We start from the raw sequence: 25,444 nt of genomic DNA, 5'->3' as shown, positions 1-25,444 counted from the left end.
AAAGAACTATTAGCAGATTCATCTGGTATAATAACACATCCAGTTTGGATAATGGCACTGCCCTCCCTCCCCAACACACACCCATATCCCTGTAACTGAATGCTACAGGAACAGCATGAAGTTTAAGGTCAGGAAGACAAATATTTAGTAGAGACTTGAATTGGGAGATCTATGAGAATTACACTTATTCCCTGATCTTTAGATGTTAATGTAGCTGTAGTATTTGGAACCTGGCCAGGCTTTAAATCGTATTTGTCGGTTAGGAAGAAACGTGGTGCTCTCTGTATAAGAACTGGGAGAGTAATATATCAGATCAAGACCCCTACCTTCTCCCCTCTTCCAGTGGTGCATGTACCAGCCCACGTATAGCCTTGTCTCCATGGGTCCCGACTACATTAGGATGACAGGGTCCTATGGGAGACTCAGCAGTTCCTCCCCCCAATGGAACATGAAGTAACTGACCCATCCCAGCATAACATCCCATTGCAGATTCCAGTATACGGTCGGCTCTCAGGGAAAACAGGGCCTGGTGTCCTCAATATCATGGTCCACTGGTCCATGGCATATGTCAGGATTATTACTGTGTCCTTTGTTTCTCATACCTTTACCATATTAGGTGGCTCATCTGAGTTCCCAGCCTGGCATATGGGGCAATAGGCCTCACAGGTTGGTCATTTAAGTGTATTTACATTTGGGAAACACCTTCATATACCTGGTCAAAGTTGGTTTTCCAGTAATTTTATCTGTTAAGGACCCATTTTTCCATTCTAACAAATCCAGCTGCCTGTGGGTTATACAGGAGATGGAACCTGCATTCAATAACTGTATTGACCAGGTCACTGTATGTTAAAAGTAGCCCTGCCTCCTTAGCTATGAGCCATCCTATTTGGGCACTACCAGGCCCGCTCTTCTGGTGCACCCAATCTACAGTGTCAACTGATAGGTCAGTTGCTAAAGCATGTATTTTTGCCAAGGCATCAGCTTCCTGGTTACCTGGAGATATAGATCCCTTATGGGCAGGGACATGAAAGATACCAAGGTCTACCCTGGGCTCTTGTTAGCAAACCCAAATATCTTTCCATATCTCTTGTCCCCAGAAAGGTTTGTTCATAATCATCCACTCCTCCATTTCCATTGTCTAAGCCATAAAGTCAATTCCCTTAAAATGGCCAACAGTCAGTACACAGGATCAGTGGCCAAGGTTCATGTGTGATGCCAACCACACAGCTTTTAATTCTGCCCACTGACTATTGTGGTTTGTTCCTGTTTCCATCCAGTGTCAATGGACAACTGAATGGCAACTGCAGTCAAGGTAGATGAATTACCCTAGCTAGAGATATTAATATACCAAGTGCCAGCAAGAACTTCCCCTATTTCTTCTTCTCAGGTTGCAGGGTCTGACCCAGGGATAGGAGCATTTGGAGGGTCTGTATATTTAACAGAACCTAATAATTGCTGCAGCTCTAGAGACAAAGGGCTATTAGACAAAGTACTCTGCTATAGGTAGGTATGCCATGCAGTCAGCATTGGAATCCAATCATGGCAGAAGCAAGTCAGTGGATCATGTTGTCTACCCACCCCTTGATGGGAAGGGAAGTTCTTACTGTAACTGGCTGCTCTTTTATAAGAGGCTCCACCGGCAGGAGTGCTGTAGTCACTGCCAATCATTACTGTTCTATCAAGGTGTATCTGATTTCTGCTCCCTTCCACAATTGGGACCAAAATCCAAGGGGCACTGGCTTCTTTTGCAGTTTTTGCACATGCCTTCTGGGGTTATTAAAATACCTGAATTAAATGGCAAGCTGGCCTGGGAGATTCTAAGGGCTTGAATCTGTTGGACCAGTATTTTGCTTTCTCAAAGGCAGCTTGTTGTTTGGCTCCTCAGTCTCATATATAAGCGATATAATGGGCAAAGGATATGTGCTAAATGGAGTATAAATGTTCACCAGTACCCCAAAATTCTCACAAAAGGCTGTACCTCGTTCACATTATTTGGTATTGGGTAGGCTTGTACCTCATCTATGACAGCCTCAGGAACAACACAGGTCTTACCCAACCATACAACTCCAAAGGACTTTACTGCAGCCCCCAGACCTGGAATTTTCTGCATACTCACTGCCCACCTTCTCCTTTGTAGATGGTCCAGTAAAGCCTGAAAAGTTTTCTGCAGCAGAGGCAAATCTTCACAGATTAGCATTATGTCATCAATATAATGACCCCATTTCACAGAGGTCAGGAAGGAAAACAGTAACAGGTCCTGAGCCACCATCCCATAACATATAGTGGGGCTATGTAAATAGCTTTGAAGGAGCACTTGGAAGGTATATACCCCAAGTGGGGAACACATTTTCCTAATAGTTTGTTACTGTGAAGGCATCAGCCTTGCAGCACGGAAGGCTTCATTCAACCCATCCAGAAAATATACACACAGGAACATATTGATAACCCATACTAAGTGGCAGTTGAGTCAAGTCCAGCTTAAATGCCATATGGCGCATGAAGGAATGCAAAAGGAAAAACAAAAAATGGGACTTGCCAGGGAACTGGGAAGAACCAAGCAGTTATTTTGGGTTTCCCATAGTCCCCACTGTTTATTTAATTTATAATCACTGTTTACCTTTTTTTTTTTTTCTTCAAATTATAAGAGAAAGTTTATTTAGAAAGTTACAGAGGTGGTAGTAGTAGTGAGCCAGCTACGCTGCAAAGGCTCAGGATACAAGTTACGGAAGCAAAAGAAGGGCCCTTTAAGCTTAGTTGAGAGAAAGGCAGATGGACCATGCCTGAGGGGAAGAGGGGAAATGGAAAGGCATGGGTGCATCCAAGAGGAAAAGTGCCTATTGTGTACCCCTCTTAATTTCCCTGACTGAGGAGCAGATAATTGCCCAGTTACAAGGACATCAAGAGTATCAAGATAGCAAAAGTAGGGCACTAAGGGGTCAATCTGCAGAAGTAGAATTGGCTTCATCCACATATGCCACAATCTTTATAGATTTTTTTTTTGCAGCTGACTTTTTATGAAGTCAGCTAGGGTATTTCAAATACAGGTTAGCTTTTCATGGAGAAGATTCCGTCTTCTCAAGTAATCAAAGACCTGGTAAGACAACATAAAACACACAAAATTATTTTGATAAAACAGAACCTGTGCATTCAAGGCAGAAAACTTGTTATAAACATCAGGAGCAAACCCACAGTCCAAGAAAAGTCTGTCCATTTAACAGAGAGAAAGAGAACCAAACTCTATTACTTTTGATATTTAAACCCACTTCGGCCAGGCATGGCTCAGTGGTTGAGCATTGACCTAGGATCCCAGGAGACCGCAGTTCAATTCCCAGTCAGGGCACATGCCTAGGTTGCAGGCTCAACCCCCAGTTGGAGGTGTGCATGAGGCAGCCGATCAGTGACTCTCATCATTGATGTTTCTTTATTGATTTCAGAGAGAGGAAAGGAGAGAGAGAGAAACATCAATGATGACAGAGTCATTGATCGAGCCCACAACCCGGGCATGTGCCCTGACCGGGAATCGAACCCCGATCTCCTGGATCCTAGGTCGATGCTCAACCGCTGAGCCACGCCCGGCCGGGCTCATCATTGATGTTTCTCTGTCTCTGTCTCTGTCTCTGTCTCTGTCTCTGTCTCTGTCTCTGTCTCTCCCCCTTCCATTCTCTGAAATCAATAAAGATATATTAAAAAAAAAAGAGTAAATGGTTTGTACTTTTAAACCCACTTAATTAAATCTATACTAATTTTAGCTTGACCACACATTTAAAATTTTTTTCAAGCCTGGCTGGGCGTGGCTCAGCAGTTGAGCGTCGACCTAGGATCCAGGCGACCAGGGTTCGATTCCCGGTCAGGGCACATGCCCGGGTTGTGGGCTCAATCAATGACTCTCTCACCATTGATGTTTCTATCTCTCTCTCTCCCTCGCCTTTCCTCTCTCTGAAATCAATAAAGATTTTTATTTTTATTTTTTTTCAAAAATTTCTTTTTCACAAACCTACAATTACTGCTAAAGGTTTCACCTAAAAATCTTATATTCAACTTAAACCTATTACATTTATTAGTTCTTAACAATTATCTTTAGGTTACCAACAAAAACTTCATGTGTCTTGGGTGGCTGCAAGTTGAAATTGATCCCCATGCTGCTTGGCAGGTACCAAAGAACTGTACAGGGTAAAGGGGGGAATAGTCATACGTACTAGTATGTGAACGCTACCAGGTATGGGAAATTACTTCACACGTTTGACCAGGTCAGGACAACTTGTTCCAGGAATCAGCACATAGCAGGAGGCAAAGGAGAGGTGATTTGTGTCAGAACGAACACAAAGTACAATCAGAAAGTTTCTCAGGGTGGGGGGGTTACCGTAAGCAATCTCCCAATTCCAACCCAGGTCCAGCTCTGGGGTCTGGCCGCAGTCAAGTCATGGAACAGTCTCTCCTCCACAGTGGGGGAGGACTCAGTCTCTCATGCCTTTCTGATTCCCTGCCAGTCTATCTAGTTTGACATCTCATTCCTTTGACAAGAAAATCAAAGCCTAGATTCCTCAGGTCAGTAGGGCCATCTGCTGAGTTGCCAAAAGGTGAGGGTCACTGTCTTGTCTCCAACAGCTGATTTAGTGCATGAGGCTTTGAATAAGCAAGTGAACCACCAGAAGGCTCCAGACTGGGGCCTCACCCCAGGCCTGAGTAAGAGGAGGAACTGAAGCCCTTCTAGGAGAGCACCCACAATGCACAGAAGGAAAGGTCTCAGAGAACAGCCAGAATGCAAAACTTTATTATTAACTGGTTTCAATAAGAAAATGAGTGGATACACCTAGAAACATGGACAGCATCTCCCTAGCAGCAGGCAGGGTGGGGAAGGAAGGCAGGAGGAGTAAGTCGAGGGTTTTCCCCTCTCTGCCCTAGTAGAAGTGGGACCCCAGGGAAAGGTCCAGGTTCCTTCCATCCAGCTGGGGGCCCTGCGACTACCTCACCCAGGGTAGCCCAGGACAGCCAGCAGCTGAGAGCAGGAGGACAAGCAGCTAAGGATCAGCCCTAGAAGGAGGTGTATAGAGGGGTCCAGGTGTGACCCCTCTAGGCTGACATCACCAAGGGGGTGTCATGGGCTGAGGGTTCTGCAGGTACGACATCACCACAGCAGAGATGGACAGCCTGAGACCAGAAAGAGGTGTCAGTCAGGATGGGTAGGCTTGGGTCCTCCCTCCCCTTACTCAGGAGTCCCTCCCTCTCTAGGCCCAGCCTCACATGAAGCTACTCATCATTTGTTTAGTGTCCTCAGAGCTCCGGGAGTTGGCAAAGCTGATGAAAGAGCAGTAGACAGCAACCCAAGCGCACCACTTCAGCTGAGAAAAGGTATGTGGATAAGTGGGTTAGGTTAGTGGAAGACAAGGGGGATTCCCTTGCACCGGTTCCAACCCACTGGTTTTAACTGGAGCAGCTCAAACCTTGTCCCCCCGCCTCCCAGGAGTCCCTCAATCATATCCACCCATAGCCTACCCCAGGTACAGTTTTTGGCCCTGCTCCCTGGCCAGTGCCTCTGACCTCACCATGTCACCTCAGGCTTAAAGACTAGCCTTTGAGATACACCATCATGCTAAGGACCCCACTCGTTCTTCACAATCCCCTCCAAGTTGTTTTACAGTCTGGCCCACCACCAACCTCCCACATACCTACCCTGACCCAGATCCCTGACTTCCCCAAAGCTTTGGCTTTCTCGGCCACCCCAGCCCCGCCCCCTCAGCGCCGGCCCAGCTACATTCCCATTCCGCCGGCGGCCTCGTTGCCCCGCAGAGATACGCAGCCCTGCCCACCTTGAGCATGAGGCCGCACATGCTGAAGATCATGCCAAGCAGGTTCATGTAGTCCGGCGTTGGGTCGTCCAAGGCCGGGTTACACTCGCTCGGCGGAGGCTTGTACCTGCGGCAGGATCGAGGGTCAGGGGCACTCACGTCCCGGGACCCGGATGCACAAGCGCTTCCCTGGGCCCCGACCCATAACCGTAGTCCCGTTCTCCTGACGCTGGGGTCCTCACCTCAGCACTTTGTTCGGCCTCCGCGGGTCCGACATATTATTCGTGGACATAGCGAGTCGGAAATCGCAACTCTTCCGCTGCCGGAGTTGCCCCTTCCGGCGTGGAAACGGAGGGTACTTTTTATAGTAACACCCGCAGCCCTCGCGCTTCTGTACCTAGTGGCAGGGGGCCAGGAAGTGGGGGAAGAAACCTGGAACCTACAGGCAGCCTTCAGTAATTGTATTTTCCAACATTTACTTCCAAAAAGCCGAAACTTTGAGCCCGGAAGTGGGACACAGGAAGTAGACCGCGGGGACAAAAGTAAGGTTACACCCAGCGACTAAGGCTCGGAAACCTCAGTACTGACGGCTATAAGGCGGCAAGGAAGGGATCCCGGAGCGATGTCTTTCCCTGAGCCAAAGCCGCGGGGTCCGGAGCTGCCGCAGAAACGGTTGAAGACGCTGGACTGCGGGCAGGGAGCGGTGCGAGCTGTGCGATTTAATGGTGAGCACCATCTTCATTCCGAGTCCGCCTCCGGCCCCCTGAGGTCGGAGGCCCAGTAACCCCAGCCTGGTCTTCCCCAGTGGATGGCAATTACTGCCTGACGTGCGGCAGCGACAAGACCCTGAAGCTGTGGAACCCGCTGCGGGGGACGCTGCTTCGGACCTACAGCGGCCACGGCTACGAGGTGCTGGACGCGGCCGGGTGAGCCGGGGCCAGCCCAGGAAAGGGGCATTGAGGCGGGGATCGGAGATCGACGCTGACCTTCCCTCCCCTGCCCTGTAGCTCCTTTGACAATAGCAATCTCTGCTCCGGCGGCGGGGACAAAGCGGTGGTGTTGTGGGATGTGGCGTCCGGGCAGGTCGTGCGTAAATTCCGGGGTCACGCAGGGGTGAGTACAAGCAGAAAGAAGCCTCATTAGAGTGTGGATAGGGGAGGGGACCCGCATAAGCGCGCAGGCGGTGACAGGTAGCCCCCCACACACACACACACATTACAACGCATTCACTAGGCCCTGTCCTTGCAGTACCCTCAAAACCTTTCACCTCCCCTTCCCCTAGTTTTTGTCCTCACTTTAATCTGCACTTGGAACCCTGCCTTTATCCCAATCCTTTAAAGTCCAGCCACCTCTGAGTGGCAGTTCCTGTTTCTCAGAAGGTGAACACGGTGCAGTTTAATGAAGAGGCCACCGTCATCCTGTCAGGTGAGTGTGGGGCATACGCAGGGGAGCCCATTGTGCTGCCCCTGTCCCCCAAATCTGACCCCACCTTCATGCTGGCCTCACAGGCTCTATCGATTCCAGTATTCGCTGCTGGGACTGCCGCTCTCGAAGGCCAGATCCAGTGCAGAAGCTGGATGACGCCAAGGATGGTGTATCCAGTGTGAAGGTGTCAGACCATGAGGTCCTGGCAGGGTGAGTGGAGCCAGACCATTGCCCCTCCCCAGGTGCCACTGGGGATCATAGCTGCCTCTGTGCTTAAAGTCTACTCTCCTCACTGTGCCTCCCACGGCCCTGCAGTCTGGTCCTTGCTGACCTCTCAGCTTTTATTCATTCCCAGCCTCATTTCAAGTAAATACTCCAAGCATGCTCCCACCCCAGGACCTTCACAATTGCTCTTCCTCTGCCAGGACTGCCCTTCTACTACTTATTCCAAGTGTATTTGAGCACATCCCACAAGTCACTTTTTTAGTCAACGAGCACAGAGCAGTGAATAAGACAGGGAAATAAGAAAAAATCCCTGCCCACATAGAGTTGATATTCTAGCTGCAGGAGACAGTTTTTTTAAAAAAAATTCCCTTGCAGCGCTGCTCAAGTGTTGTCACAACACAAGGGAGTACCATTCCCACCATGGGCCTGTTCCCACACATCTCCCCTTGGATCCCACAAGGTTGGCTCCTTCTTGTCCTTCAAGTCCCAGTTTAGATATCACCTCCTTGGGGAGGCCTTTCTAGATTACCATCAGTCAGTGAAGCTCCAGAAATTTTTCTTGGCTTGGTCGAAGCTCTGTACCAAGCCCTCCCTTCCTGCTACAGGATCTGGCCCAGAGAGGATGCTCAGTACATATCAGAAACAGATGGAGCGGTTCCTGACTGGTCCCTGGGTCTGAGTCTCAAAGCCAGTGCCTCAGAATTCCACTCATGAATTCACTTCAATGAATGTTTTCCACAGCCAGCCCTCAGAGGGCATATGACAGCGAGGGGTGCATAGGAAGGACAGGCTCAGCCCTGCCCTTAGGGCCCTGGCCAGAGAGAAGTGTAGAGGGACACCGACATTACCTAGAGCCATGGACCCACTGGCCCCAGCTGAGGCTTCAACTGGATCCACCCTCTCTTGTAGTTCCGTGGATGGCCGGGTGAGGCGCTATGACCTGAGGATGGGGCAACTCTTCTCAGACTACGTGGGCAGTGAGTATGGCCAGGCTGTGGGGCAGGCAGGGGAGGCAGGGGCAGCAAAGGAGGCCCCAGCCCACCGCCTGTCCACCCCTCCCCTGCCCCCAGGCCCCATCACTTGCACCTGCTTCAGCCGAGACGGGCAGTGCACCCTGGTGTCCAGCCTGGACTCCACATTGAGGCTTCTAGACAAGGACACCGGGGAGCTGCTAGGGGAGTGAGTCCTTGGGATTGTGGGGCCCCTCCCCCAACCTCTGTCCCTGGTAAGACCAAGCCCTGATGATCACACCCACCCCCAGGTACACAGGCCATAAGAACCAGGAGTACAAGCTGGACTGCTGCCTGAGTGAGCGTGACACACACGTAGTCAGCTGTTCTGAGGATGGGAAGGTGTTCTTCTGGGACCTGGTGGAGGTGAGCCTCCCCACCCCCATACTGCACCAGGGCACCTGACCTGTCCCCTCTTTGTCTTTACCTCAGTCATTCCCAGACCTGAAAATGGGAGTGCTATTAGAAAAAGGGGCTGGAAGGAGTGAGAGGACAGGAAGGGCATCCCAGCAAAAGGAACAGTATGTGCTAAGGCTTGGAGGTGTGGCACACATTGGTCAGGAAACAGAAGCACTTCAGGATGGCAATGGCAGAAGCAGAAGCCACATCAGGCAGCGCCACCAGTGCCAGGCTGAGCCAGTGGGACTGACCCTGAGGATGAGGGAGCAAATAGCAGAGTCTGACCCTGGGGGAGATGAAACTGTAGTTGTTCAGGAAACCTCAGCTACTTCTGAGCATCCCTGTGGTTTCTAGCCCCGTCCTGATGTGTCAGAGCCTGGTGGTGGCATCAGGCCGAGAACAGACTGGCTGGGCTTAGTGGATTCAGGGCTGGAGAGCCTCATAGGAGATGTGGGTGCTGGGGTTTGGCCAGGGGAAGTCCCCTAAGAGGATGGAGGAAACTGGGAGACCCTGGGAACTCAAGGAGCCAGCTCTCAGGGGACTAAGAAAGTGCCAAAGTTCTGCCTACTTCTTGAGGGTCTGGTAGACCAGAGGTCACACTGAAGGAAGGGCACATTAGGGGACATATCAAGGTAAAAAGGAACTGTGGCTTGCTTGAGAAACTGTATATGTGGAGCTGTGTCTGCAGGTTGATGAAGAAAGTACAAGCACTGAACGCTGCCAAGTAGATGGGTAGAATCCCTATGGCAGCAGGGGGGAGGGAAACTGAAAGCCAGACATAACTGGCTCAGAGAAGGGTAGTAGCCATAAAGATAGAGAGAATGGGTGCCCTATGGACATAGTCTAAAGGCAGAACCAAGAAGATTTACAGATAAAGGGATGTGAGGTGTGAAAAAGACTTCCCAGGTTTTGGCTTGAGCACCTAGAAGGACAGAGCCACTAAGGGGCTCATTTTGAGGCAGACTAGTTCTGCAGTGACTTGAAAGCCATTAAAGCAGATGGCTAAAGGTCAGGGGATGAGATCACTGATAACTGCTCCTCTCTCCCTTGTTCCACAGGGTGTCCTGGCCCTGGCCCTGCAGGTGGGTCCTGGTGTGGTGCAGTCACTGGCCTACCACCCCACAGAGCCCTGCCTGCTGACTGCCATGGGGGGCAGCATCCATTGCTGGCGGGAAAAGGCCTACGAGGCTGACAGTGGCACAGGTTGAGGCCAGGGGACCCAACAACACTAAGGACACAGATGCAGACTCTGGACCACTGAGACCATTTATTCCAGGCGTGCTACTGACCAAGGAGTAGGGGAGGGGCTGGTCTGGAAACTAATAAACAGAAGGGGGCACAACTGTCAGTCCTTGTTCTTCTCAGGCATGAAGGCATCTACCTTCTGGGCAAAGGTTTCAGCCACGAGCAGGGGAAAGACCAGGGAGGCATCAGCATAGACCTGCAGAGGGGACTCAGGTAACCATGGGATCCAAAGCTACAGCTTAGGAGACCCTTCACCCCAGCAGGCTGGCTGGCCCTCACCTTGACAGGCTGTGCATCCACCCTGATCTTGCCCCAAGAGACAGCTTCGTCCGGCCGGGCGCCAGAGTCAGAGCCATCAAACTCCTGGGCCGTGTTAATGTAGACAGCATAGTCAGCCCCATTCCGCTGTGGGGAGAGGCAGGGTGGATGGTCAGCCAGTCACACGAGACAGACACACCACACATACAGAGGCAGGGCACTGCAGCTAGAGAGGCTGAGCCATGTGTCCTAGATAAAGGAGGGCCCTTTTGTGGCCCTCTCTGCAAGGGAGGGGCCCTATGTCAACGCCAGGCAGAGTGAGGGTTTGGAGGGTTACTAGGCAAATGACAGGCAGTGTTGGCCCAGACCAACCTCCTAGGTAGCAACAACCCTGAGACATCTCAACAGGAACTGTCACCAACTATCTTCAAAAGACCTCTGAACCCAACCACCTCTCTCCTGCTTTGGTCCCCACCCTGGTCCTGGCCCCATTTGTTCCCCCTGCAGCAGCCAGAAGGTGCCTGTGAGCACCTGGGTCACAGCCCTCAAGGCCCTACAAGTCCTGCCTGTCATGTTCCCACCTCACCTCCCACTCTCCCCTTCACAGGCCTCCTAACTGTTCCTTATTTCGGGCACCTCAGAGCCTTTGCACTAGCTGTTCCCTGTGCTGGGAACTCTTCCTCAAGGCAACCACATGGCTCAAGGGAGGCATCTCCCAAATTTGCTCTAGTCACAGGTCACATTTCCCAGAAAAACTTCCCTTTTTGAAACAGTGCCCCTTTTTATTACCATCTTACCAACCCACCTAATTTTGCTCCATAGCAATGACTGCCACCTAACTTGTTGTCTGTCTCCCCTGACTAAAACATCAGTCCCAGGAAGGCAGGGATCCCGCACGCTAGGGACAAAATGCTCCGTCCCCACTCACCATGAGGTTGGCGTTTGCGATGTGGTGCTTGACTACACCCCCGCCCAGGATGATCATGCCAGAGCGCTTGGCAAAGATGGCCTGGGTGTTGATGAGCCTCACGTCTGGGGAAGAGCACTGTGGTCAGGCCCTGGGCCCAGCCAGCCCTCCTCCCCCACTCCTCTGGCCCCAGCACCTCACCCTCCACGATGTCCAGGACCAGGCCCGGGTTCTTGTAGGAATGGAAAAAGATCATGTCACCCAGTGAGCCATCTGTGAGCGCCGGGCTCAGTACAGGGATGTGGTTCTAGAGGAGTGCAGGACAGGACAGCGGCAGGAGTCAGAGCCCGGTGGGGGTAGGTCGGTCCCCATTTTGGCAGCAGTCCCTCTCTGCCTGATTCTGGGCATGGTGTTTAACTTTTCTGGGCCTCAGTTTCCTTGACTGTAAAATGACAGTAACAACAGTACCTCCCTCACAGATGAGGAAGTGTTTGTAAGAAAACCCACACAAAACACTTAGGACCATGCCTGGCATATAAAGAATGGTAGCTCTTGTTATTTTTCCGACTGCTGGACTTCATATCCTCTGAGGAGCAGTGGACCCTACGAGTGTTTTCAGGGGGATTGCGAAGCACTGCTCCAACTGCTCTCAGGTGGTATAGGAGTACAGCCAGGATATGAGGACCATGCTCAATAGCTGTGTGACCTCAGAAAAACTGCCTAGCCTGTGTCTGAAATTCCTCATCTAAGTGCAGATGATAAGAACAGCACTCACTCCCCCGGTGACTGGGAAGATGAAGCAAGTTAACACAGGCCAAGGCCTGGCATCTTTGCCCCCACCCAGCCCCTCACCTTCTGGGCCCAGTAATACACTGACTCTGGGTTGTTGATCTCCTTGCCGAGGCGGGCTATCATCTTGGAAGGCGTCCACTTCACACCCTAGGAGGGGACATCAGCTTTAGCCAGTGGTCCCTTCCATGACTGCCATCATGCTAGCCCCCTAGGTTGTTCCAGCCCCACCTCTGTGTTCTGCTCCAGCACCATCTGGTCCAGAATGGGCATCAGCCAGTCCTCAAACTTGCAGTAATTATCATTGGGAACCAGCAGGTTCCCAATCCTGGGGACAGGAGGGAGACAGACATCAGGCCCCAGGCCCCTCAGCGCAGCTCTCCTGCCCAGCACCACTCAGGCCCCCCACCTGTTAATCCCGTTCTCACGTAGCTCCTTCCCCCGGAGGCTGAACTCGCCCAGGTATGTGGGTGCCAGGCACTTGATGAGATCCTCCTCCACGCCCCCAGCCGTAGTAACCAAGACATCCACCTGCAGCCATATGCAATGAGGTTGGCCCAGAAAGGAGGCCCCTGCCCTCATTCTGGGCAGGACTCCTCCCAACTGTGGTCTAGTAACCTTGCAGGAATGTCTGCTACAAAACAAAACTCAAGCCCTGGCTGGTGTTACTCAGCAGTTAGAGCATCTACCTGTGCACCGAGGGTCGTGGGTTCGATTCCCAGTCAAAGGCACATATCTCGGTTGTGGGTTGGTTCCCTGCCCTCAGTCATGACTTGTTCGGAAGGCAACCAGTGGATGTGTCTCTCTCACATCGATGTTTCTCTCCCTGGCTCTTCCCCTCCCTCCCTCCCTCCTACTCTCTCTGAAAAAGCAATGGAAAAAATATCCTCAGGCAAGGATTAACAACAACAACAAAAATCCTGGCCCTCTGCTTAAAACTAACTTATATCTCTCTAACTTACTAAAATGACCAATAATATTGCCCATTGAGACCCAGAGGCCAAGGCCACAGCCCCATTAACTCCTCACCATGTTGTGTTGCACGAGATAACGGATGGTTTCACGGACGCCTGAACTGATGAGGTTGGAGGTGTAGCCCAAGAAAATGGTGCAGCCAGTGAGTGGGCGGTGGCTCTGGGTCAGATCTGCGTGTTGGTCTTCATCCTGCGGCAGAGGCTCCAGCTTCTTCTCTATCTATGTGAGGGGTTAAATTAACCTCTGAACCCAAACTCCAGCCCAAGGACCCCAGTGGTTTTCAGAATCAGACTCTGCCCCCAGGCCCTGCCCACTCAAGGAAAAAGGACCACTTCTACCGGGAACCAGGGAAGGGAGTCCTTGTGCAATCTCCACCCCTTTCACAGCTTGGCTTTCCGGTCGCACGCTCACGCTTTGCCCCGCTTGGGAGTCAGAGAGCATCTTCGTTGCAGGTTCCAGCCACCTTTCCGCTGGAAAGAGCAAATCCAAGGCCCTGCCCTGACTTAAGGTCTTTTTCCAATTCCTCCCTCAAGGGCATGGTCTAGCCCTAGGCGGCATCTATTCTAGAACACACACAAAGACTATAACTCGCCTCTACCTAGAATCTGTCTCAATGCTAGGATGTCGCCGCTGGGGGGCAACTTCCCCTCCCCAACACAGAAACTCCTGCCCAAAGTAAGGCCCACCTCTCGTCAACTACTAGGCCGCCCCAATTAAGGACACGCCCAGGGAAGCCCCGCCCTCTACAAGTGCTGCACAGGGTTGGCGCTACTACAGGCCACGCCCCCAAGCTCCGGAAGTCCCGCCCCTGCCTCACCATGGCTTTCACTTGATGCACCGCACGCCCGAAGTTGGTAGCCTGGAAACCAGTGGTGCCGAAGGCTTCCAGCATCGCGTGGTAGTCCACGCCACGGCTGAAATCGTAACCTCGGACCTGTGCGCTCTCGAACGGCAGCGCCGAGCTGCGCTTCAGCACAGCGGCCAGAGACGCCGCCGGCGCTTCCCCCTTCGGACTCTCCATGCTCTGGCGGCCGCACTCCGATCAAAGTCCCAAACCAGGCCTCCAGGGGCCTCAATCGCTCTACCTGGCACGCGCTTCTCTATGAGCGTAGAAAACGAGTCGGAACAAACGGGGGTGATGGGCCGGAAGTTGCTTAGTCACATGGCCGTCTTCGCGCTTCTAGTCGGGGCGGGGGCGTGGCCTATGCGAAATACGGAAGCCGCTTGGAGCTGATGTTTCTTTTCGCGTGTTCGCTGTCTCACATGAAGAAAGGCCTACTTTTATTGCCGCCTGCTGGATACCCACCGCGTTGCCGGCCGTTTGTCCATTAGTTTGTCCTGTGGGGTGAGAGAATGGCTTCTTAAACGTCTCCTTTGGACAGAATTCGAGTCATCAGAAACTGTCAGACAGTTTCTGCCACTGAGCATCTCTCTTCAAATAGGATGTTGATCCTTGTCCGGGCCTCGCAAGTCTCCAGAGCCTTCACACGCTGCATAACCCTCTGATCTTCCCCAGGCAGCCACAGCTGTCATCTCTGTTGGGAAGCTTTCCTTCACCTTTCTCTGGGTAAGGCATCTCCTCTGGGACCCAGGACCGACGTCTCTTTCCCTCCAGCAAGACTGAGACCCTCAAGTGTGGGGACTGTATCTCATGGGTCCTCCTAATTATGGACAGGGTCTGGCCCAGAGGAGACCCCATTAATCTCTCTACATTTATGGAGTCTATTCATTGGGCTCTGTGCTGGGTGCAGATTTATTTTATTTTATGGTTTTGTTGTGTTTTTTTAATCCTCACCCGAAGATATTTTTCCCATTGCTTTTCAGAGAGAGTGGAAGAGAGGGAGAGTGAGAGAGAGAAACATCCATTGGTTGCCACCCCTACATGCCCTGACTGGGGTCAGGGATGGAGCCTGCAACCAAGTAAGTGCCCTTGGCCAGAATCAAACCCAGGACCCTTCAGTCCGCAGGCCAACACTCTAGCCACTGAGCCAAACCGGCTAGGACTGGGTGCAGATTTAGAAGTGAACAAGATGCACTCCTGGAGTCCACAGTTTGTTGAGACAGAAAGTTAACCACAGTACTAAGTGCTATTCGGGGTTTCAGCAGGATGATGCAAGAGCCTTTGGCGGGGGGTAGATGAAGCATTTGGTGTCCTTAGTTGGAGGGACAGGTGGTTGAGGAAGGACACCAAAGAGGTGACATTTGAGCCAAAGCCAAAAGGCCCTGTATGTGAACTTATGGGGGGAGGCCATTCTCCCCTGCCCCCCATTGGGAGAGAACAACCAGTGTAAAGGCCCTAAGGCTGAAAATGAGCCAACTCAATTGGAGGAACACACATCCTCTTGAACATTCTTGAAATTCCCTGCTTGGATCTCAAATTCACCACCTCACCTTTTTCTCCGCCTAACCCTGGTCTTGCTGCAGTCTTCCACATCTCAGCAAACAATCAGCTACCAGGCTAAAAACAGGCGTTGAGCTTGATGGCTTCTTTTCTCACACCCCACATTTATCCCCCAGCACATCCACAAAGTTCTACCTATAAAATAGGTCCCAAATCCAAGTGCTTTTTTGCTTTTTTAAAATTGAGGAATAATTGATATATAACATTACATTAGTTTCAGGTGTACAACGAGTCGGTATTTGTATCCAAGTGTTTCTAATCATCCCCAAAGCCTCCATCGCCTCCACACTGCACTCACTCCCCTTCAGCCCATCTCCAAGCTGTGGCCAGAGAGCTCATTAAAAAGAAATCAGATGCATCATTCCTTCTAACAACGGCTTCCCTCTTGGAATAGAATCTGGGCCTGCAAGGCCTGCAAGGGCTCTTGCTGACTTCCCTGCCCTCTTCTCCCACCACTTGCTGTCACTTGCTCTTCTCCAGCTACATCTACCCCCTCACTGTTCTAGAACCCACCAAGCTCTTTCCTGACCAAGGGATAATGCACCTGCTGCTCTCTCTGCTTGGAACACCCCTTCCCCAGCTCCTTCTCTTTCCTGCCTCAGTTCAAAATGTCACTTCTGCCCTGGCCAGGTGGCTCGGTTGATTAGAGCATCTTCCCAATATGCAAGGTTGTGGGTTTGATCCCCAGTCAGGGCACGTAGAAAAATCAACCAATGAATACATAAATAAGTGGAACAACAAATTGATGTTTCTCCCTTCCTCTCTCTAAATCAATAAATAAAATTATTTTTTTTTAAAGTCACTTCCTGCCCGGCCGGGCGTGGCTCAGCGGTTGAGCGTCGACCTAGGATCCAGTTGATCAGGGTTCGATTCCCGGTCAGGGCACATGCCTGGGTTGTGGGCTGCAGCCGACCAATGACTCTCTCATCATTGATGTTTCTATCTCTCTCACTCCCTCTCCCTTCCTTTCTCTGAAATCAATAAAGATATATTTTTTAAAAAAATAAAAGTCACTTCCTGTCCAGTCAGGCGTGGCTCAGCTGTTGAGCATCAACCTAGGATCCAGGAGATCGCGATTTGATTCCTTGTCAGGGCACATTCCCCGAGTTGCAGGCTTGATCCCCAGTTGGGGGTGTGCAGGAGGCAGCCAACAATGACTCTCTCATCATTGATGTTTCTATCTCTCTCTCTCTCCCTCTCCCTTCCTCTCTCTGAAATCAATAAAGACATATTTTTTAAAAAGTCACTTCCTCCATTGCCCGGCCAGGCATGGCTCAGCGGTTGAGCATCGACCTAGGATCCAGGAGATCGGGGTTCGATTCCCGGTCAGGGCACATGCCCAGGTTGTGGGATGCAGCTGATCAATGTCTCTCATCATTGATGTTTCTCTCTCTCTCTCTCCCTCTTCTTTCCTCTCTCTGAAATCAATAAAGATATATTTAAACCAATAAAGATATATTTAAAATAAAAATAAATAAAAAATCACTTCCTCCAGGAGGCCTGCCCTAATCACCCAATCTTGCCCTTACCTTATTTTTGTTGTCTTTCATAGAACCTAATACATTTTGTTTCCTGTTGTCTGTCTCTGACTAGAACAACAGCTCCATGAAGGCAGGATTTTGTCTGGTTTCACTCCGATCCCTTTATGCTCAGCAGTGCTAGACACAGATTGGGATCTCAGTAAAGATAATGAATGATTGAATGACTGAATGAATGAATGAGTGAATGAGTGAATGAACGAACGAACACATACAAGAGCATCAGTGTGATCCATGAAGAATGAAGGAGGGAAAGGTTGATAAATGAATTCAGTGGGCAGAAGGTGCCAGACCAGGCAGGACTCTATAGGCTGTAGTAAGGAGGGTGGATTTTATTCTAAGAGGCTGAGAAACCACTGGAGAGTTTTAAAAAGGAAGTGAGGGCCCTGGCCAGTGTGGCTCAGTTCTTTGGGTGTCATCCCATGCACCACAAGGTTGAGGGTTCGATCCTCAGTCGGGGGCATTGCAGGAGGCAGCTGATCAATGACGACTCTCATCATTGATGTTTCTATCTCTCCCTCTTCCTTCCTCTCTCTGAAATCAATATAGATATATTTAAAAAAAAAGATGGTGAATCTTATGTGTAATCTCTTGTCTCTCACTTCCATTTTTAAAAAAAGATTTTTAATTGAATTTTAGAGAGAGAGGACGGAGAGAAACATCAATCAAACGCGATCTCCTGGATCCTAGGTCAATGCTCAACCGCTGAGCCATGCCCGGCTGGGCAAGATTCACCGTCTTAACCATTTTTGGTGTATAGGTCAGTGGCATTGAACACATTCACATTGTTGTGCAATCATCACCACCATCCACCTCCAGAACTCTTAAAATCTTCCCAAACTCTGTCCCTATTAAGCACCAACTCCCCATCCCCCTACCCAAGCTCCTGGTACCTGCCATTTTACTTTCTGTCTATGAATTTGACTATGGACCTCATCTGAATGGAATCATAAATGTGTCCTTTTGTGACTGGCTTATTTCACTCAGCATAATGCCTTCAAGTTTCATCAATGTTATATTCTGATTTATTTTTTAACAGTTCCCACTGGCTGTCTTGAGAATAGCAGTATGGGGGAGGGCAGGGGAGACCGGGATGGAGGCAACTATACTGGTCCAAGTGAACAAGGATGGGGATGGGACCCATGTGAGGATAGAGAGAAGTGACCAGATTCAGGACCAAATTTGAAGGTTGATTGGCTGGCTCTTGAGAAAAGATTAGATGTGGGGATACCGGAGAGGAATAAAGGAGTTTGACATTTGGGCCAGGGCAGCTGGGTGGATGGTGGTGACTTTAGTGGCAGAAGGTCTGAGGAGAAGGCAATCCAGAATCCAGCTTTGGCCTAGAGACACCAGAGAGATGGGTGGGATGGACCAAGGAGGCCGGAGGGTCCTCAGGTGGATCTGAGGTCAGGGAAGGGGCTGGGATTGGGCAAAGGAAGCCATCGGCATAAGCGAGTAGACTGAGTTATCCATATCGTGGATCACAGAACAGTGAGTGTAGATGGAGAGGAGAGGCAGGGCTGCATCCAAGCCTGGGGACACTGCATGTTGGGGGACAGAGGCTGGCAAAGAAGGGATGTTGGGGCTAGTTAGCAAGGGATCAAGCAGGTCAGTGAGAGGCCAGGGCCCCACACTCTCTCTGCGAAGGTAACACATGACCACAGGGCACCCACCAGGCCTCCTGGGGAAGGGAACCCCTTGGCTGAGGCAGCTGCTGCTGCCATCACTGGTGACATTTCACTCCATGAGTGTCCTGGCTTCAAAGTCTCTGCAGGGGTCAGGGAGGAGGGGACTGGAGAGGCCAGGAGGGAGAGAGGCAGAGCAGAGCCACAGGCAGAGGACTGAGCAGCCAGGAGTCGCCAGAGTCCTCAGCTGAGGTATGTGGTTCTGATGGGTGGGGAGCATCCACCCCCATCCCACAGGCCCCAGGGGACATTGGAGAAGGTGCAGGGACCCTCCAGTGGCCCTAGGACTCCAGGTCTGGGGTTCAGCCTGCTGCCTATGGCCCTGCTCACCCTTCCTCAGATGTCTGGCAAAGTGGCCACTGGCAGTGACATCGGGCAGGCCCGCCGGGCAGTGGAGCAGCTGAGGATGGAGGCCGGCATCAACCGCATGAAGGTGAGACTGAGGCCAGATAGGCACATCTGGGTGAGGGGGCAGAGGGACAGCCAAGGTCTGGCTGATTGGACTGGCCTACAGGTGTCCAAGGCGGCTGCTGACCTGCTGCAGTTCTGCATGGAGCAGGCCAAGAGTGACCCGTTCCTGGTGGGCATCCCAGCTGCCACCAACCCCTTCAAAGAGAAGAAGCCTTGTGCCATCCTCTGATACTGGCCCCAGGACCCCTCAATAAACATGAAGTAAATGCTCCTCAGGGTTTGGTGGGCTGCAATGGGGGGCAAAGAGGAGCTGCAGGCTTGCAGGGGCACCTGGCCCAGCCTCCCTCCCTGGCCCACTCCAGGGTCACTGCCACAGGGACATCCCCTCTCCCTCTGCACAAACACATACAGGGACAGTCCCTGTCTACAACCCAACACACGCCACACACACATCACACATGCCCAAATATCACACACACACAGGTGTCATCATACAGACAGGTGCCCACATCCTCCAGATTCTCCCTCTTCTCACACGTACACTCACGGGCATGCAGACAGTCATAGACAGGGTTACAGTAACAACACACACAGCCAGCTAGCCTGCCTCCCCAGGGACACACAGACACACATGATCCCAGGAATGCATTTGGGTGGGCACAGGCGCACAGAGACATACACAGTAGAGGCTGTCACCAAGGCTTCCATGCACTGTCTCAGACACGTACATCCCCAGCATCCCAGCCCCAAGTAAGCATCACTCCAGGCCACAGCACCAGTATGTCAGGTTTATTTACCCTTCACTCTCAAGGGAAAGCAGGTGTCCAAATCTTAAACAGGACCTGAGGGTAGGCTGGAACACCAACCTCACCTTCCCTGGTATGGGGCACAGATCAGGGACCCCACTCGACAGTGGCCAGGAGTCCTTGTGCCTCAGGCCTGTGGGGCTCAGCAGGGGCAGCACCAGAAAAGGGGAGGGTCCCCCGAGAACAGAGGCTTGACCCAGCCTGCCGGCCAGCAGATCCACATCCACATCCATGTCTGCCAGCTCAGGCCTGTAGCCTCCAGACTTCCAACGACAGGCCCCCAGAGGCAGCCACCACCAGGTTGCCCTCAGCACAGATCTGGGCAGGGACATGAAGACTCAGGGGTGCTCTAGGCAGCCAGCAGGGCATATGGGGCAGGGCATGTGGGGTAGGGCCTTACCCCATTCAGCACGTTATCGTGGCTTCGGGTGCAGATGGTCCTTGGTGGGTCTGTGGGCACGTGCACCTGGTGATGGGCAACAGGCAAAGGTAAAGAGGTATGCCCCCAGCCAGAGGGGGTGGTGTGGGAGAGGACCTGTCCTGGGGCCTCACCCGGATAGTCTTATCGGTGGATGTGGTGTACAAGGCCCCCAGCGTGTGTTTGATCCCTGTGATCTGAGATCTGTGGCCCACATCAAAGGACTGCAAGAAGGAGGGACAGATGACACTCAGGCGAGGCTCTCCTAAGGCTAGCCACCCATCACCACAAGGGGTAGGGGCAAAGGCCCCAGCAGACCCGGACAAGCTGGAAGCAGCCATTCTGGTTGGCAAAGACATGCAGCAGACCCTGGTTGTCACCAGCCCAGAGCTGGGGCTCTTGGTAGGACATACAGAGCAGGTAGGAGTCCAGCTGTGGGAGAGACATGAGACAGAGCAACTCAGGCTGGGCCATGCCACAGCCCAAGTCCCTTGGGACCTAGGGAGCGCTCACCTGCAGCCGCTGCAGGACACTGTTGGCCCGGCGGTCAAACACCACGAGCGTGTGGTCCTCACTGCCCGAGATGATGTGCCGGTCATCTGCCAGCAATGCCAGCACCGCACTCGAGTGCAGCCGCCGGCTCTTCAGCAGGGCCGGGCCGACTTTGTAGGTGATGGGCCAAGGAGAAAAGGAACATCAGAGGCCCTCAGAGGCTCCCCAACCCACCCGAGGATCCAGGGACTCCGTAACCTGTGGCAAAACTGTTGGTTGGCTTACCCCCATTCCCTGTCCCACAAGTGACCCTGTCTTTCCTCTCCTTCTCCAGCTAAATCCGGACCTCAAGCCTCTGCCACCTCCCATCTCCTGTCCCATCTCTCTCCTCCTGTCCCATCTGCTCTCATTACAGAGTAGACATGCAAGTCCCCGCATAAAATGCCAACTAATGCCAGCAGTCACTTCCACCCCCACCCCTGCTTGGTTCTGCCTAGATGAGGCACACTGGCCCTTAAATTAAACAAAGAATAAAAAAATAATAGAAAAGGCTTATGTGCCAGGCTGTGGGGCAATGTTTGTTCTAGGCATTTTATGTAAACTAATATTTAATCTACCTAGGTTTTTATTATCATCTCCTCCCATTATCCCTATAGGGCTGGAGCTGTTGTCCAAATTTTACAGATAGGGAATCCAAAGTTCCAGCTTGACTGGTGTCGTACAGCTAGGGAATGGCAGAGCCAGTATTCTCAAGGGCTGTCTGCCACCCACGGAATTCCAGCTCAGAGGCCCCTCCTGTGTCCTTTACTCCACCCCATGTGAAGATGCAGCTTCCTCCACCCACCCCCCAAAAGTCCCCTTTGTTGCCCACAGCACAGCACAGGCCACTCTGAGTGGTTAGCATCTGCTTATGTGACTGTCACCCCAGCCAGGCTGTGAAGCCCAAGTGCTTCCTTCTCCAGCATGACCCTGGGACCCCCAGCAGCCCTGCTCTCCCCAGTTCAGGCCCCTAGCCTACCTCTGGGGTCGTAGACTGTCACCTTCTTGTCATAGGTGCCAGTCACCAGGATGTCAGGCTGGTAGGAAAGGCACAGCACAGCTGCCTTGCCCCTGGGGACACATGGAGCACGAGGCTGAGCTGTGGCCAGGCAGGACCCTGCCCCCCCAACCCCCCTCCCCAGGACCCCTCACACTTTATCTCGCCAAACTGCTGCCCATCAGCTGCCATGTCCCAGAGCTTCACTGTGCTGTCCCAGGAACCGGAGCATACTCGGTGGTCCAGCGCTGCCAGTGACCACACCCAACCCTGTAGGACCAGACCTATGTGACAGTCCTCATTTCACAGATAACTAAATTGAGGGCCAGAGGAGGAAGATAACCAACCCAAGAACCCAGAACAAGTCAGTACCATGTAGCGATTAGAGCTTAAGTTAATAGATCTGACTGCAGAGCCCAGGACATGCATACTCCCTCCTCCCCCCAATAATATTCCTAAATCAAGTCCTGCAAAGAATCAGAACTGGAGATGGTTTGAGGCCACATGACAACGTGATTAAATACAGAGCCCTTGCCTGGCTGGTGTTACTCAATGGTTGACTGTCAACCCCCCATGAACCAAGAGTCACAGTTCAATTCCCAGTCAAGGCATACGCCTGGGTTGAGGACCCGATCCCTAGCAGCAGGCATGCAGGAGGCAGCCGACTGATGATTCTCTCATTGATGTTTCTATCTCTCTCTCTCTCTCCCTTCCTCCCTCTGAAATCAATAACAAAATATATTTAAAAAATAGGCCCCTCCCTCAGTTTCCTCATTGGGAAACTGGGCATAAAAATAGTCCCTGTCTCAGGAGATAATTTGTACAGAGTGCTAGCTGATGACTGATTTATTCCTCACCAAATCCTCTGAGAATACTATAAAGTGTCCTGTTCTACAAGTGAAGAAACTGAGGGCACAGAGAGGTTGAGTTCCTCACCCAAGGTCACACAGCCAGGAAACAGCAGAATGGGGATTTGAACCCAGCAGCCTGGATCAGAGACCAAGCCCTTGGCCACCAGCCTAGATCACCTCACTGACTGGTGGAGGTGCCTCTCCACAGCCAATTCACACAAGATGACAGTCATGCTCAGAGCTGTCAGATCTCTAAGGACAGCCTCCTAACACCCTGCCCTGGGCCTCTCAAGGCATACCTGACATCTGTTGAGTACCTACTGTGTACCCAAGTCTGAGTGAAGCTCCTAACACCTGTTCATTTCATTCATCCTCATCCTAACTGACCCCTGGACAGAAGTAGATACTGAGGCCCAGAGAAGTCATACATCTCACCCAAAATCACACTAACGCTAGCAGAGAAAGATTTTAATCTATCAGGTCTGGTGGCAAAACGTGCGCCCTTAGGCCTCATGCTTCCTAAATCCTCACCTTATGGGTGCTGTTCTTCTGGGTGCCAAGGGCCTTGACCAGAACTCGGCTGGGTTCCACCCCAAGCTGCCGCAGGTCCCACAGGTTGACATTGCGATCTCGGGAGCCCGACAGACAGAGTGTTCCACCCTGGGAAGGGAGTGAAGTGATATTGTTGGGGTCACCCTGGCCCACCCCCGCCTGGCCCCTCACCAAACCCCATCTCACCTGGAACAGCAGCACTGAGTCAATGGAAGCAAAGTGCCCATCAGCCAGGCAGAAGTACTCAGCCCAGCGCCCATCCTCCGCCCAGCGTGACAAGTGCTGCTCCAGCTCAATACAGGCTGCCGGCCAGTCAAAGTCCTCCTCTGTGGAGTACCACGAGCAGGGTCTCTGGTGGGCTGGAACCCTACTACCCACACCAGCTATCCAAACCCACCCCTGGTTCCCAGGGAGCCCAACCAGCACCAGACTTGGAGAACACTGCCATCTGGATTCCTCACCACACTCCAAGGAGGCCCAGGCTCTAGCTTTGGGACCACTGCCCCACCCACCTTCGAAGCAGATCTAGGGCTCTTTCTCACCAGTTTCCAGAAACTGGGGAAGTAGAGCCTCTAGACCACCTTCCCAGGCCTCATCCCCCAACCCAAGTCTGGGAGATAGCAGCCTCAGGACATTAAGGTCCTTCCTCACCCCTGAGGTCTGACCTCAATCCCTCAGGCTGGGTACAGGAGCTAGGACTTTCTGCCTCAGCCATCTAAACCAGACCCAGGAGAGTGTTTCTTCTCAAACTAGTATCTGTAAACCTGGGAGAGTTGTCAAGATGCAGAACCCAAGCCCTAGGTGTAGAGATTCAGTGGTATGGATGGAGCTCAGGCATCTATGTTTATCAAGCTATTCAGGAGAGTCCCATCACTTCAAGGTCACCAAGCTGTCTTATCTCCCAGGAAACAATGACCTCAGGGGCAGTGAGAATGACCACTAGCCCCTACTTAAGATCTCAGGCTAGACCCTGAGCTTGAGGATCTGTGATTGCTGGCATCAGAGATCCCAACCTCTAAATCCTCCTTGAGCTCAAGAGTTGCAGGTTCTGGACCTGAGTCCTTGCCTCACCCCCACCTAGGTCAGGACTCTAGGAGTGAGGGGCTTTGGCATCACCAGTTGCTGCCTCAGCATCTTGGGTTTACCCTGAAGATTCTTGGGTTTACCCTGAGCCCCAAGCAGAATCTGACAGCCTGAGACTTTCAAGTCCCTGTGTCAACCCCCAGTCAGGGGTCAGGGCCTTTGTACCACCACCAGAACCCAAGCCTGAGGATCACTGGATCCTAATTTCACAGGACGCCAGACCCCCAGGTAGGTTTCTACAGTTTCAGGACCCCAAGTGTCTGCCTCATGGTCCACTCAGAATTCGGGGACTTTGGAACCACCGAAATCTACCTCAGCCTCCACCCGAGCTAGGACAGCCAGGAAATCTGCTCTAAGGGATGTGCTCACAGCATCCAGGTAGCCCCTCCCCGACCCTAAGCCTGACCTGGGCAGGCGACCCTGGCCCCCGGCGTGCGCACCTTCCACCACTGGATAGGGTGCGCGTAGGCGGCGCTGCGCGCGTAGCCTCCAGGTGATATGGTCACGCACAAGGTCGCGCAGCGCGTGACACACGCGCGGCAGGACGTGGAGCACGAGGCGCGCGTCCAGGTAGGCGCAAATCTCGAGCAGCAGCTCCGGGGGAAGGCTCAGCAGGCCCGGGACCCCCATGGCTGGGCCCTTGGACGCGGCCCGCAGCTCCAGGGCACCAGGGGCCGCGGCGGGCGCGGACAGCGGAGGGGAACGCAGGGGCGCCAGCCCGAGTTTCGGTGGACTGAGCACGCGGGCCACGTAAGCCTCTGCCTGCGCATCTGGGTCAGGCTCCGGCTCCTCATCCGAGTCGTCGTCCCAGGCGTTGGGATCGTCGCGTGACCCTGGGGGCAGCTCCATGGCGACCGAGTGGGCGCGGCCGGCCTAGCAGTCAGCCGCAGGCCCCGCGTCTTGTCTCCTAGGCAGCGCTGGGGCACTTTCGGCTCTGCTTGATGACGTTAAGGCGCCGACCGGAAGTGAGCAGCTCTTGTATAAACTGGCCGGATACTCACAATTGGTTCGCTCCAGGGAATTCATTCTGGAACTGCATCGGCCTAGGGCTGGGAAGTGCAGATTTCTGGTTCCCGAGTTTTTTTAAACAAGCATCTCTGGTGGTGCGGATGCAGGCCAGCGGACTCTTTTGAAAAACGCCGACCTCTGGAA

General features: G+C 52.4%; 5 protein-coding genes across 14 annotated transcripts; 2 read left to right on the top strand and 3 right to left on the bottom strand.

Moving 5' to 3' along the window:
* Positions 1-4,743: 4,743 nt before the first annotated feature.
* Positions 4,744-6,194, bottom strand: WDR83OS (WD repeat domain 83 opposite strand). Its single transcript, XM_081134543.1, has 4 exons — positions 6,029-6,194; positions 5,808-5,913; positions 5,242-5,339; positions 4,744-5,148 (listed from the first exon to the last, which is right to left on the bottom strand). The coding sequence occupies exons 1-4, from the start codon at positions 6,076-6,078 to the stop codon at positions 5,082-5,084; spliced, it is 321 nt and encodes a 106-aa protein (XP_080990669.1). The 5' UTR covers positions 6,079-6,194; the 3' UTR covers positions 4,744-5,081.
* A 214-nt stretch (positions 6,195-6,408) lies between these two features.
* On the top strand, positions 6,409-10,186 carry WDR83 (WD repeat domain 83; the record flags this gene model as incomplete). 2 transcript variants are annotated; one of them, XM_081134540.1, is made up of 9 exons in its annotated part: positions 6,409-6,511; positions 6,592-6,712; positions 6,794-6,899; positions 7,163-7,211; positions 7,295-7,421; positions 8,346-8,413; positions 8,507-8,615; positions 8,698-8,812; positions 9,904-10,185. In XM_081134540.1, the coding sequence occupies 9 exons, from the start codon at positions 6,409-6,411 to the stop codon at positions 10,051-10,053; spliced, it is 948 nt and encodes a 315-aa protein (XP_080990666.1). In that variant the 3' UTR covers positions 10,054-10,185. The 2 variants fall into 2 exon arrangements, with proteins under 2 accessions (XP_080990666.1, XP_080990665.1); XM_081134539.1 differs by having other exon boundaries at positions 8,346-8,615; positions 9,904-10,186.
* DHPS (deoxyhypusine synthase) lies at positions 10,094-14,175 on the bottom strand. Of its 8 annotated transcripts, none has more exons than XM_081134524.1 (9): positions 13,837-14,175; positions 13,074-13,238; positions 12,454-12,575; positions 12,276-12,372; positions 12,108-12,194; positions 11,457-11,487; positions 11,277-11,380; positions 10,370-10,495; positions 10,094-10,286 (listed from the first exon to the last, which is right to left on the bottom strand). In XM_081134524.1, the coding sequence occupies exons 1-9, from the start codon at positions 14,038-14,040 to the stop codon at positions 10,191-10,193; spliced, it is 1,032 nt and encodes a 343-aa protein (XP_080990650.1). In that variant the 5' UTR covers positions 14,041-14,175; the 3' UTR covers positions 10,094-10,190. The 8 variants fall into 8 exon arrangements, with proteins under 8 accessions (XP_080990650.1, XP_080990656.1, XP_080990649.1 ...); XM_081134530.1 differs by having other exon boundaries at positions 11,457-11,562; positions 12,473-12,575; positions 13,837-14,173; XM_081134523.1 differs by having other exon boundaries at positions 11,457-11,562; positions 13,837-14,171.
* On the top strand, positions 14,153-19,283 carry GNG14 (G protein subunit gamma 14; the record flags this gene model as incomplete). Of its 2 annotated transcripts, XM_081134542.1 has the most annotated exons (2): positions 14,153-14,586; positions 18,984-19,283. In XM_081134542.1, the coding sequence occupies one exon, from the start codon at positions 18,984-18,986 to the stop codon at positions 19,281-19,283; it is 300 nt and encodes a 99-aa protein (XP_080990668.1). The 2 variants fall into 2 exon arrangements, with proteins under 2 accessions (XP_080990668.1, XP_080990667.1); XM_081134541.1 differs by lacking the exon at positions 14,153-14,586 and having other exon boundaries at positions 18,960-19,283.
* Positions 19,284-19,822: 539 nt separating this feature from the next.
* On the bottom strand, positions 19,823-25,228 carry FBXW9 (F-box and WD repeat domain containing 9). The gene is made up of 10 exons (XM_081134522.1): positions 24,733-25,228; positions 23,396-23,535; positions 23,189-23,317; positions 21,964-22,076; positions 21,789-21,880; positions 20,792-20,940; positions 20,597-20,710; positions 20,413-20,502; positions 20,261-20,326; positions 19,823-20,178 (listed from the first exon to the last, which is right to left on the bottom strand). Exons 1-10 carry the CDS (start codon positions 25,139-25,141, stop codon positions 20,104-20,106), a joined length of 1,377 nt encoding a protein of 458 aa, XP_080990648.1. The 5' UTR covers positions 25,142-25,228; the 3' UTR covers positions 19,823-20,103.
* Between the last annotated feature and the right edge of the window lie 216 nt (positions 25,229-25,444).

This window comes from Miniopterus schreibersii (assembly GCF_964146895.1).
Source record: "Miniopterus schreibersii genome assembly, chromosome: 4".
NCBI classification, from domain to species: domain Eukaryota; kingdom Metazoa; phylum Chordata; class Mammalia; order Chiroptera; family Miniopteridae; genus Miniopterus; species Miniopterus schreibersii.
This window is presented reverse-complemented; position numbering and strand designations above follow the sequence as displayed.